This window comes from Salminus brasiliensis, chromosome 25 (genome assembly GCF_030463535.1).
Source record: "Salminus brasiliensis chromosome 25, fSalBra1.hap2, whole genome shotgun sequence".
Taxonomy (NCBI): Eukaryota; Metazoa; Chordata; class Actinopteri; order Characiformes; family Bryconidae; genus Salminus; species Salminus brasiliensis.
Genome location: NC_132902.1, coordinates 4,945,487 through 4,958,466, shown reverse-complemented (window position 1 = coordinate 4,958,466; position 12,980 = coordinate 4,945,487). Strand labels below are relative to the sequence as shown.

Genomic DNA, 12,980 nt, shown 5'->3' with positions numbered 1-12,980 from the left:
GAATGTGAATTACACAAGGCCTCTTCTGGTCCTCTGCTTGCTATTCTCAGAATCAGAACTGCAGGACAAGTAAGAGTGACTAGATTCACTTGCTGCTTGTAGTTGAAAGAGTCATTTAAGTGGGGGTTTATTCAACTCTTTATATGTTTCTTTTATTAAATCCATTCCATATTGGAATCTGAGTGTCAGCAGGGTTTAAAGGGTGGTCATTCAACGTCTTCTCAAATGTCCAGAAATATCGTAAGAGCAGTGATCCTCATCTCACTGGCAGGTAAACATTTACATTATTCTACACTGGACTCTCTGTTTATACGTTTAATACTGTTTATATCTGCATGTGTTTAGGCCAGAAAAGATCACGTTAGCCTGTCCCATCATTTCACAACAAAGACGGGTAAAGCTTTGGGTCATTATCCAACTGTTCTTTAAAGTGTTGTCCTGTCAGTTTTGCAACATTTGATTGGATCTGAGCAGAAAGTAGATCTCTATACACTTCGGAATTCACTAATCACTAATAGTTTCTTTTCTCAGCCATTTAAGGAGATGTCCACAGTCAGTTTAAGGAAACAAAGACTGCAAACACAGCTAAATCTAGCACATTTACATATATCCCCATATTAACCAACAGCAGTTCAGCCCTGATGTTATGGGGAGCATTGCACCCCGGGTGCATTTTGAATAAGGTCGAAAATATGTGTGCCAGTCAGAGCGGAGCCATGGCCCAAATTCTACTGAAACATATTGTAGACTTGTTTTTAACATTAGTAAATTTCATGCATAATGTTACTCAGCAGGAGTATGGAGATGAGGTTCTGTAGTTGCTTGTGACAAGCAGATTCCATCACTTTACTCAAGACAGGGAGCAAAAGATATGGGATGGTACTTTGATGGATCTGTTTGAAGACCCTTTTATGGCCTGTGATAAGCCTGGCCGTTTTTCATTTGTTCTCTAAAATGCCATTAGAGAAAAAGTGCTTAAAGAGACTGAGGAGACTGGCCAGTTCTTCCACACACTCTTTCAGGAACCTTGTATTTCTTAGGCGCTGATGCTTTTCAGGGTTCCAAATTGCACAAGTTGTTCATGAATAAACACCTTGATGCTGACATATGCTGATCAGTCATAGCATTAAAACCACACACAGGAGACGTTAATACCTTGCACAATGAGGGGTGAGATATACATATTAGGCAGCATGTTCAAGTTGATGTTTTGTAATGGCTGTTCGACCGGATGCTGCACAGCATCTCCAAAAAAACAGGCAGGTGGGCGACAGGGTCATGAAAGCCCCATCTCACAACTTACAGTTCTTAAGAAAATCTACTGCTAACATCTTGGTGCCAGATACCACAAGACCTGTCCATGCCTTGACAGGTCAGAGCTGTTTTGGGGGTACAATAGGGACATATACAGTATTAGGCAGGTGGTTTTAATGGTATAGCTAATGCATCTCACATAGGCTCTAGCTGACACCACTTCTAAACTGCATTGAAAGGTTTCTGCATTCAGTACTGCTGTGCACGTGATGCACATGACTGGTAGTATCTAAACTTCCAGTGGAAGCTAACTTTGTTTAAAATAATAATAATAGTAATAACAGTATTATTAATAGTAGTAACAACAACAAATAATATTATATGAAAACATTATGACAAAATAATGACAATAGTAAGATAAAAAATGAGTATATAATAATAATAATAATAATAATAATAATATACAAAAAATGGTTTACGTCTAATTGGTCTATTATTCTTTTCTACGCGACGAACTGAAATAGATTGGTAGTTTAGTATGACAGTCAAACTGACTGTCGATGGCCATTGGTCACACTGAACCTTGATTGACCAGCTGACGAAAGTAGGCGGGATTTGACCGAGAAATGTTTGCTGAGCGCTGCATGAAGACATGGGAAACATCGTATTTGATGAAAATAAAGCAGATAAACTACAGTAAAATCCCCAAATCACATTGTTTCTGTTTCTCAGCGTATTCAAGCAGCAGCAAGGGTTCAGGCCAACTTTCAACAGATTAAAAAAAATAATACAAAATAATGTATTCATATTCGTATTCATATCGCGTAAAGTATAAAGTATAATTCAACAAGAGGAGCCTGCTACTGTATTGATTAAGGTAAGCTAAAATAAGTTCATTTATGGCTGTTTTTTAAAGATACCTCTGATTATGGCGATTTACTACGACTAGGGACCGCGAACATTGTATAAAAACGTAGATCACGTACAGTCATAAGAAGCCTGTTGGTGTTAGATGAAGACTTGAAGCCTGTTTAACAACAGTTGATATAAATTCATTTTAAATTACTTGTAGTGTACTGAGACAACTGTACTGTTGACAGCTGTAAACCTTGCAATATGATATGTGGATGTAAAATCACTTGTAGTCTACAGAAACAGATCTGATAAACATACTACAACCTTTAGTTTGAGAAAATATTCCTATTTAATGAATTTCTACTGTTACATCCATATGAAAGGAGCTCCAACAGGGCTACAGACAGGAGGCAGGACTTGGTTATAGACTAATGAATGGACAAGGGCACTAACAGGAGACGTGACAGGTGACATGACTGAGGACTAAACAGGAGATTGGAGATTAGATGAGGTGGACAGATATTGGGAATGGACTGGAGACTGGACAAAAAACTGACTGGGAAGACAAACAGGAGGAGACAGGAAGCGGAATGGGAGACTGGACATAAGACTCAACTGGGGACATGACATGAAAAAGGATGGGACAGGGATGAGAACCGAGACAGACAAGGGCAAAGGAACAAACACAAGGTTGGCCCAGAACTGGCAAAAGTGTGGCGTGGGAGTGGTGGGCAGTGCCGATACAGGAGCAGAGGTGGCTGGCATCGCTGGAACGGGAGCTACAGCTAAAGCCACCGTTAGGGCAGCAATGGAGACAGTTGGCCTTGCTGGTTAGCGTTTAGATTAGGGAGTGAATCTAACTCCTGTCATTCCATCGTTGACTGAACGGTATTGTGGTTAATGTGCTACAATGTGGTATTTTATGCTTTAGGTTTATTGGCAATAAATCGAGTAATATTGTGTTACTAAATGGGGATTAATTAATTGTGAATAGTTCTATTGGTCCATTAAAAAACAGTTTCTAGTGATGAATACCAGTGGTCAGTGCACATATACAGACCAACATTGTAAGATACAATTGTTCAGATATGTTTACTGCATAAATTAATACATCATTACCATTCATGCACTGTAATTCACTTTCAGGTTCTCTAGGTGAGAGTCTCTGGGTGAACTGCCATCCTCAGAATATCTGTGCTCTTCAGGAGTCAGAGGTGAAGCTGAGATGCTCTTACTTAAACACCAACATCAGAGCTGTCTTCTGGTTCAGCTCCAAGCAGAAAGCTAAATGGAGGAATGAGACACATCCAGAGGATTTAGCTTTAGACTCAGACTACGCAGGACGAGTGAACTACACTGAGACCACCAGCTCCAGCTCAACTCTTACAATAAGAGAGCTGAGAGAGAGAGACTCAGGAGAGTATCAGCTCCTGATCATTACAGACCAAAGAGAGACACAACTCAGCTCAGCTGCAGTCAGTCTAACGGTTACAGGTAAACAGAGCAAAGCTGATGATCTGTTCAGTCATTAGAACAGAGCTGTTTGTGTTTACAAAAGATTTCCATTCAGTCCTGCAGGTCAACACTCATATAGGGAAGACTGGACAGACACTGACCTGTAGTACGTCCTGCAGTTTGACCTGTGGACCTCATTATTACAACTGGTACAAGAATGGGCAGTATGTGTTCAGGAATGGTGGAAATAAGGAGACTTTTTTAACCAGCATTGCTGATGCTGGCAGCTACTCCTGCTCTGTTAGCGGCCATGATATAATCCGCTCCAGTTCAGTGTGTGAGTATTAGAGCTGTTCATAACTCTTCATGATCCAATCACATCAACACATGCTAATCTGTGACTTTTATAGGTGTGTTTGATAAGAACTGCTGGAGTGTGACCTACACAGACAGGAGAGTGTGTGTTTTGGAGGGTTCATCAGTGGACTTTCCCTGCACTTACTCATATCCCAGTGATCTCAACCTTACTGAGGTGTTCTGGCATTACTTTCAGCCTGTGGTGACACCAGAGAACCTGAGTAAGGAAGAGCGGTTTTCTGGCAGAGTGGAGTTTATTGGAGATAAAGAGAGAAACTGCACTCTGAGAATCAGAGGTGTGAGAAAGAACGACTCTGGACAGTATCGGTTTCGGATCATCACTAAATCAGAGAAACTCTCTGGTGTTCCTGGAGTCATGCTGAATGTCACAGGTATTACTCTATTCAATATTTATTCATGTGAACAAGCACCAAAAAGAACCAATAGACAAGCCACATGTGTTCAGATCTGCAGGTGAGAGTGAGTTCCAGCACAACTTCATCAGATGGACAGACAGTAACACTGACCTGTAGCAGCACCTGCACTCTGCCCAACAACCCCACTTACATCTGGTACAAGAACGGACAGCCTGTAACTAACAAACCCAGCAGAGACAACAAGCTGTACCTGAACTCAGCGAGCAGTGAGGATGTTCTCCAGTATTCCTGTGCTTTAGGGGGTAACAGTTTATTATTATGATATTTATTTTTACTCATAATTCAGTAACATTAGTGTATTAAAACTGTGTGTATCAGAACTGCATCAATTTCAGCTGCTGTAACTGATGATGTGGTTTATGGTTTACTTGTATAGGTGCTGAAGGTCCAGAGGAGAGCTCAGTGTTGAAGTTGATCACAGTGGGAGTGGTGGTCTTTCTGCTTCTCATACTCATCACAGCAGCTCTGTGGAAATGGTTTGTAAACTGTGAACATTCTTCTCATGTCTGGGACATGACTATGAAGTGAATGCAGCTTTATTCATTATTCAACTACTGTTCTCATTGCTTGCTTGTTTGATAGGAGGAGAAAGTTCAGCTCAGCTAACAAGAGGAGCTGTGAGCAGAGTGGACAGGTCAGCATATTAAAGAGAATGGGTGTGTGATCATGTGATCTATTCAAATATAACTCTTATGCTGCTATCTCTCTCTATATTTCTCAGTTTGACTCCACTCATGTGTATGATAACACCTCAGCCCTGGCCAAGACCTCTAACCACACAAATAGTCTCTCAGATGATCAGGAAGACGTTCACTACTCCAGTGTTCAGTTCAAACCCTCTCACGCACACAGGGATTCTCCAGCCTCCATTGCTAAGCCTCTTGACACCTTAATAGAACAGGAGGTTCAGTACGCTGCTGTGAACTTCAGCAAACACACAGCTGCCCCTCAGTAAGTAAACTCTCTGAGCAGAGCTACACTGACTTTCACTCCATTGACTTCGTTTATTACATTCGTCTGAATGATTTAAAAAAAACATGGCGCCATTCTGAAGATCTGTCAGTGGGTTTATCCTTTTCTTCATGTTGTACAGATCTGATGATCCATCTCAGCTCTACAGCCAGATCCAATAACACAAACTCCCAACATAAAACACTCTGACCATGGAGGGGTTCTCAGTGCTGGACCGTGAGTTGGATGTTCTGGTCTAAATCCATGCTGTAACAGTTAACACTGTATCCAGATTAAACAGGTATCAGCCATGGAAGACTTTAGAACAGTCAGAGAATGGACTGCAAATGCAGTTACACTGGTAGGGTTAGAACACACAGTCTGAACACAGTCTGATGTTCTAACGCTCACCTTATGTCGGTTCTCTCTCTTAACATGTCTGAATAGTGTTAATTTATATCTTGCAGAGATTTGATCATTCGCACTGGCTAGAATTAATTTAATACACATGTCAGTGTGACTGTTTTCACTCTGGGTCAGTGCTAACAAATAACTCTGGTATTGTTACCAGCTAGTAGTTTGTACACTCAACTAAACTCCAGCCTCCTCAGAAGGTGTTATGAACTGTTGATGTAATCTGTGTATTTAAAAAATCAAACTCCTTAATAATAAACTCTTTGATCATCATAAAGTGCATGTTTCATTTGTTTAAAGATTACTTTCCTCTTCTTACCTGCTCTTGGTGATGATGTCCATGACTGATCTTTTATCTCTTAATGGTGCAAATCTGTCCACCATCTTCACACAGTTGTCATGGCTCCCCAAAAATCTCACGGAGATGTGTTTCAAGCTTATTGATGCTTTTGATCTTTAAGTGTATTACTGTAGTAGCTGTTTTTAATGCACTTCTCAAAAATGTACAAACATCTATTGCAAAGCAAGGATTTAAGAAAAATTAAATATATTATTCACTAGGGTTGCTACCTGAAATTACATGAACATAATTTGTTTTCGGTGTTTGAGCACCAAAGTGCTTCTTCTGCATTGTTACATTCCCTTTATACATATGCCTAATTAAAAGTAATTTATTTATATACAGTGTGGGCAGAATTATTAGGCAAGTTGTATTTGAGAGGGTTCTTTTTATTATTGAACAACAACTATGTTCTCAGTCAACACAGAAGACTCAAAGCTTAATATTTTTGGAAGTTGGAGTGGGTTTTTTTCTGATCTTAGGAGAATATCTGTTTGTGCAGGTAACTATTACTGTGCAGAATTATTAGGCAACTTAATAAAAAACAAATATATACCCATCTCACTTGTTTATTTTCACCAGGTAAACCAATATAACAATTTAGAATTAAACATTTCTGACATTCAAAAACAAAACCAAAAACAAATCAGTGACCAATACAGCCACCTTTCTTTACGGTGACACTCAAAAGCCTTCCATCCATAGATTGTCAGTTGCTTGATCTGTTTACGATCAACATTGCGTGCAGCAGACACCACAGCCTCCCAGACACTGTTCAGAGAGGTGTACTGTTTTCCCTCCCTGTAGATCTCACATTTCATGAGGGACCACAGGTTCTCTATGGGGTTCAGATCAGGTGAACAAGGGGGCCATGTCATCATTTTTTCTTCTTTTAGACCCTTACTTATTTGGATGCATGTGATGGAGCATTGTCCTGCATGAAAATCATGTTTTTCTTGAACGATACCGACTTCTTTCTGTACCACTGCTTGAAGAAGGTGTCTTCCAGAAACTGGCAGTAGGTCTGGGAGTTGAGCTTCACTCCATCCTCAACCCGAAAAGGTCCCACAAGTTCATCTTTCATGATACCAGAACCCCACCTCCACCTTGCTGGCGTCTGAGTCGGAGTGGAGCTCTCTGCCCTTTACTGATCCAGCCTTGGGCCCATCCATCTGGCCCATCAAGAGTCACTTGCATTTCATCAGTCCATAAAACCTTACAAAAATCAGTCTTAAGATATTTCTTGGCCCAGTCTTGACGTTTTATCTTATGTTTCTTGTTCAAAGGTGGTCGTTTTTCAGCCTTCTTTACCTTGGCCATGTCCCTGAGTATCGCACACCTTGTGCTTTTTGATACTCCAGTAACGTTGCAGCTCTGAAATATGGCAAAACTGGTGGCAAATGGCATCTTGGCAATCACACGTGATTTTCCTCAATTCATGGGCAGTTATTTTGCCCCTTTTTTTCAACACGTTTCTTGCGACCCTGTTGGCCATTTGCCATGAAACGCTTGATTGTTCGGTGATCACGCTTCAAAAGTTTGGCAATTTCAAGACTGCTGCATCTCTCTGCAAGACATCTCACAATTTTTGACTTTTCAGAGTCCGTCAAATCTCTCTTCTGACCCCTTTTTGCCAAAGGAAAGGAAGTTGCCTAATAATTAAGCACACCTTATATAGGGTGTTGATGTCATTAGACCACACCCCTTCTCATTACAGAGATGCACATCACCTGATTTACTTGATTGGTAGTTGTCTTTCAAGCCTATAGAGCTTGGAGTAGGACAACAGGTATAAAAAGGATGATGTGTTCAAAATACTCATTTGCCTAATAATTCTGCACACGGTGTATTTATATGCCTATTAATAATGTTTAAATGGCTGGTCGGTTATCCATCTTCATGAAAGCCACCTCATTGGTTCTTCTTTGTTGTGAAAGTAAAATGTATTTATCTCATTTCATTCTGGAACATTTTCTATTGGGAATTAAAGGTCAACAGCAGCAAAAATGGAGAGAGAAGGGGTTTACTGGTAAAAGCGGGAAGGACTGGCAGCAGGAGGTGATGGAGATGGTGTATATATGAACGGAAGTGCACGCAGCTCCTCGGGTGTGCACACGTCCACGGGTGAGTCCCTGTCCTCCATGGCCTCAAACTCTGTGTCAGAGCCAGAGGAGTAGCCTTCCAACTCAGAGGGGGAGCTCTCCCTCTCTTCGGCGGCCCATGGGGTTGGAACCCTGTATCGGCCACTGTGCCTTTTCAAAGGCACATCCGAATCAATGGCCACCCATGGAGTCGGAACCCTTTCCCGGACGCTGCGCCTTTTTGGGGGCACACCTGAGGGTGGGGTAGGCCTCATGCTGGTCTCCACACTACAAGACAAGCGGTTCACACTGCGGCATGCCTTCCCCTGCACTAGGGGCTCCAGCCGAACTCCGCCAATGCCATTCCTGATAGGCTGAGGCACCCGGGAGACCTTTCGTTCATTGGTCATCTGGAGCCTCCTGGTGGCCTCATGCTGCAGTGCAGCTTCCGTCGACACACAGATCGAGCTGCGGATCCGCCTAAGGATGACCTCCTGCATATCCTCACTCCTACCAAATCCGTAATTCAGCCCCCAGTGGTTTCTCTTCATCGCTGCAGTAAATTCGTACAGGTACTCTCTCCTTCACAGTCACACGACTACTGACTGAAATACTGACAAACAAGACTTATATAGAGAGCTGCGCGCAGTGGGCGTGGTCGGCCTAATTGTGACGTCACAAACAGCACTAGAATTTTTTCGAATGTACATTTTTTTTACATGATCGAAGATTCATTTAAATCAGGATGTCTTAGTTTAATAATTGTTACATTTTGATTTATTATTTTATTAATATTTAATTGGTTTGTGGACATAAGAAACAAACTGCCCCAATGTTAAATAAAGTGTGTGTGTGTATATATGTATATTATATGTATATATAATATATATCATATACACACACACATAAATATACACACAGTCAAACGTTTTAGAACACCTGAATATTATTTTATTGGAAATTATTTAGTTTAATGTCTCATTGCACTGCACACTTAAGTAAAAGCATAGTATTAAGTAATTGGATTAAATAAGTAATTGGAGTAATCATGAAATCAAAGAAATCATTCACAGGCCAAAATGTATCAAACTAAACATTTAATTAATCAAAGTAGTCACTTTTGTCAGATATAACAGCTCAACAGACTCGTGAGTTTCTTGCTATAATAGAAATCAAATATTCCTCAGAAAGGTCTTTGCAGAAGTTCCTATTAACTTGGTGCCTTTGCTTTCACTCTTCTGTCCAGTTCATCCCAAACCAACTCAATGGGGTTTAAGTCTGGAGATTGTGCTGGCCCCTTTTTTCAAGCTTACCATCTAGTTCTTTTTTCCGGATGTAGTTCTGGCATAGCTCCTTGTAGTCTCTCCACTGGCGTTCCAGAAGGCTCGGTTCTTGGTCCTCTTCTTTTCTCACTCTACACTAGCTCTCTTGGTAAAGTGATATCCTCTCATGGAACCACTGTTATGCCGATGACACTCAACTCATCCTTTCTTTCCGACCGTCTGACACACAGGTCTCTAACCGCATCTCAGCATGCCTTGCTGAATTCTCCTGTACAATATCTTAAGAGATATTATTTGTCAGGTAACAAATTCAGACAACTTCACATTCCTACAGTGATGAAAATAATGGCTTGTATTCAGAATGTAAAACAGTGAAGAGATTTTCCTCAAAACATTCCTCCTGAACCTTCTGGCACATTTCAGTTTCTCTCTCATCACAAAACACATGCTTATTGACAGGTTCTTTAGCATGCTGATGGGTATAGTGAACTTTTTTCATAGCAGAATTACATCACTGAGGCACAACTACTTACAATGTCTGGTAAAGACAGTTCTGACTCAGACTCTACAGCTGACACTTCAACATGTGTGGCTGGACAAATATTGGGGGTACTTTTAAAATTTGATTGATTAAAAAAAATATTTTAAAAATCACCACCTTCTACAAATTCCACTTAAGGGCTTAGATAGCACTTGATAAGAGGCTTCCAAAAGAACAGCAACATCCCACTTGACCAAGACATTCTACAGGGCTGTGTTTACTAGGGAAAACAGCCAAACCAGGAATTAAACAATCTTGAAATGGGAATGAAGTGATTATTTGCTCAAGCTAAATACAGTTGGACTCGACAGCAATCCATCTAAATTACTAAAGTAGAACTAATGGACAGTGTTGTATAGCCAGAAATGTCCAGCTGAGGCTCAAATTATACACGTTTATAATTCTCATACCCGAGAGCACAAAGTCTAGTGAATGGTCTAAGGAGTGTTTTTTTTACCTTTTCAGGCACATTTAGTAGACTGGTTCATCCAGGTTTGCTAGCCTTCACTTTTACTTGAACTTAGCATGTCGCTTAATTTGCAACTACAATAAGCTTGTCCCAACTGTTTTTTAGAGCGTGACTTCAACAAACAGTGAGCTCCCACACATTTCGGTTCCTGGATTCTGTCACAACAGATCCACACAACAGATACTTGGTGAGGCTGTTTGGTCTTCCATGGTCATTTTTGGACCTCATAGTTCACACTTCTTTACTAACACACCATTCTTACTCTTATTTTGGCAATTCTAGGAATCTCCTTGGTCTCCACCAGGTCAATGTTGTATAGTTGTTTGTGCAAATATTAAAACGTTGTTCAGGTAATTACTGAATGACGTACAAAAAATGAAATGGGTCTTAAAGAGTTCATCAGAGGCTCCCACTGTACGAGTCGCTTTACATTTCCTGCATCACTTTTCTTTTAAAAGTGTCCTGTTGGCCTCCTCTCCAGGAATGTGTTGCTTGTGACCTCACCAAACATAAGTCTGAAGTCTTGTTCCACCTTCAAAGCAACAAACAGACACAAAGGAAAAAACAACAGGTATCTCTGAGCGATACCTGAGGCAATATTGGGTATTTTGGCAGTGTGATGATTTAAAAGGAAGGTTGGCAAGTCATCAGAGGTTTTCGACCTGCCTGCACAGCCTATTGCCCGCACAATTCACAGCTCATAATGTCACTGTTATATTAGTCTGTAATATGTAACTCATAAGTGAACTTACCTTTGGGGGATTTGCTTCCTGAGGCAGCTCTTGCCTCTGCAGTTTTCTAATCATGGGCTTAATGCTTACATGTACGTTTTAAAATAATAAGAACAAGAACTCTTATGAAGGTGTCATTAGGAGGTAATGAGGCACCTGCAGAAAATTGGCACATAATTATAAGCATTCTATCACACAGAGCTGTTATATTTATAAGGTTATTACCTTTTATTTTAAGGTAATAAAACATAAAAAAAATGTTCTACTAATTTCAACTAATTTCTTAAGAGTCTGAATGATTACCAAGTTCTTTATTGCGCAGAGTGACCTAGAAGGATCCAGGTGACTCCTTCAAAAACCTGTGAGTCACTTTCTATGTCAGGCTGGCCCAACAACATAATGTCAGCCATTCTTTCTTCTGAAAATAATGTATTTTAGTTATTTAATGGATTTTTAGTTTATTTATGTATTTTATTTGGTGGAGCATTTCTAATGTATATCAGTTAGGACCAGAACTTCATCAGTCTAGGCACCTGAAACATCTCACCCCATTCAATAGTTTGGATCACTGTGCATTTCCTTCCATAAACAATCCCACAAGGGTCCACGACTGTTTTAGTTAGCCTCATGTCTTCACAAAGTACTGATGGAAGATAAAGGCATAACCCATCCTTATTTGATTTTACATTAACTGTGGACTCAACTGGTCCCCATGAGGAAAACCATGGCAAACCAAACTTTGTAATGAACACACACACACTAGTTACTGAGCTCTCCCTAACTGTCTAAAATCACTCCAACTTCTGTAAACATGGCAAATTTTGATGCAAAAGTTGATGCTGGCTCATGCTGGCTCAAGTCTTTATGCAGCTTAGGAACATTGCCAAACTAAGAAATTCCTTATCTCTACAAGATGCAGAAAAGCTAGTGCACGCTTTTATTACCTCAAGGCTAGAATACTGTAATGCACTACTGTCAGGTTGTTCCAGCAGGAACCTCAATAAACTACAGCTGGTGCAAAATGCTTCAGCCAGGGTCCTTACTAAAACTAGAAAATTTGACCATATCAGCCCAGTTCTATCAGCACTTCATTGGCTTCCAGTTCAATTCCATATTGAATACAAAATTCTTCTATTAACATATAAAGCCCTACATGGCCTCGCTCCTGAGTACCTGCAGGATCTTATTACGTATTACAAACCATAAAGACTACCTAGATCTCAGGGTGCTGGCCTCTTACTCGTTCACAAAATTCAAAAAACCTCAGCAGGGGGCTTTCTTAGAAAGCCCCCCAACTCTGGAATAACCTTCCAGATAATGTTCGGGACTCAGACACAGTCTCAATCTTCAAATCTAAGCTGAAAACTCATATGTTTAGTTTAGCTTTTGGTAATTAATGTTTCTTAGATAAAGGCTGCAGGTCCAGGGGTTCACAGACCCAGGGAATTGTAGTACACTGAGATGCTGGAGCTGTCGTCTCGCTGCTTACACACGATCACTCAGGTTTGTTGACAGTGGAGCAGATAGATGCTGCCGTTTTCAGGGTGCTCCTGAAAACGGCAGCAGAGTGCAGGGTGCTCCTGTGTCTATGTTACCTTCTGGCTCTCTTCTTTTATAGTCAGACCTGCCGGAGTCGTCAGACACACTCTGATACTGCTCAACATTCTCCGCCCTCCATAAAATTCCTCTCAGAACTAACTTTCTCTTTTTACCTTCTCCGAGTAAATGGCCACCCAGCCCGACCTGCTGGAAGATTGCCCACTGAAGTCCCCTCTACCTGCGTTAAACCAGCTGCCACCTACCGGTCCAACC

General features: G+C 40.8%; 1 protein-coding gene across 3 annotated transcripts; it reads left to right on the top strand.

The window, feature by feature from the left end:
- The first annotated feature begins 75 nt into the window (after positions 1-75).
- On the top strand, positions 76-5,965 carry LOC140547868 (uncharacterized). Of its 3 annotated transcripts, XM_072671119.1 has the most exons (9): positions 1,847-2,131; positions 3,256-3,603; positions 3,680-3,901; positions 4,118-4,313; positions 4,388-4,600; positions 4,735-4,834; positions 4,941-4,992; positions 5,080-5,309; positions 5,452-5,965. In XM_072671119.1, exons 4-9 carry the CDS (start codon positions 4,298-4,300, stop codon positions 5,489-5,491), a joined length of 651 nt encoding a protein of 216 aa, XP_072527220.1. In that variant the 5' UTR covers positions 1,847-2,131; positions 3,256-3,603; positions 3,680-3,901; positions 4,118-4,297; the 3' UTR covers positions 5,492-5,965. The 3 variants fall into 3 exon arrangements, with proteins under 3 accessions (XP_072527219.1, XP_072527221.1, XP_072527220.1); XM_072671118.1 differs by lacking the exon at positions 1,847-2,131 and adding an exon at positions 76-271 and having other exon boundaries at positions 3,680-4,313; XM_072671120.1 differs by lacking the exons at positions 1,847-2,131; positions 3,256-3,603; positions 3,680-3,901 and adding an exon at positions 76-271.
- Positions 5,966-12,980: the final 7,015 nt, after the last annotated feature.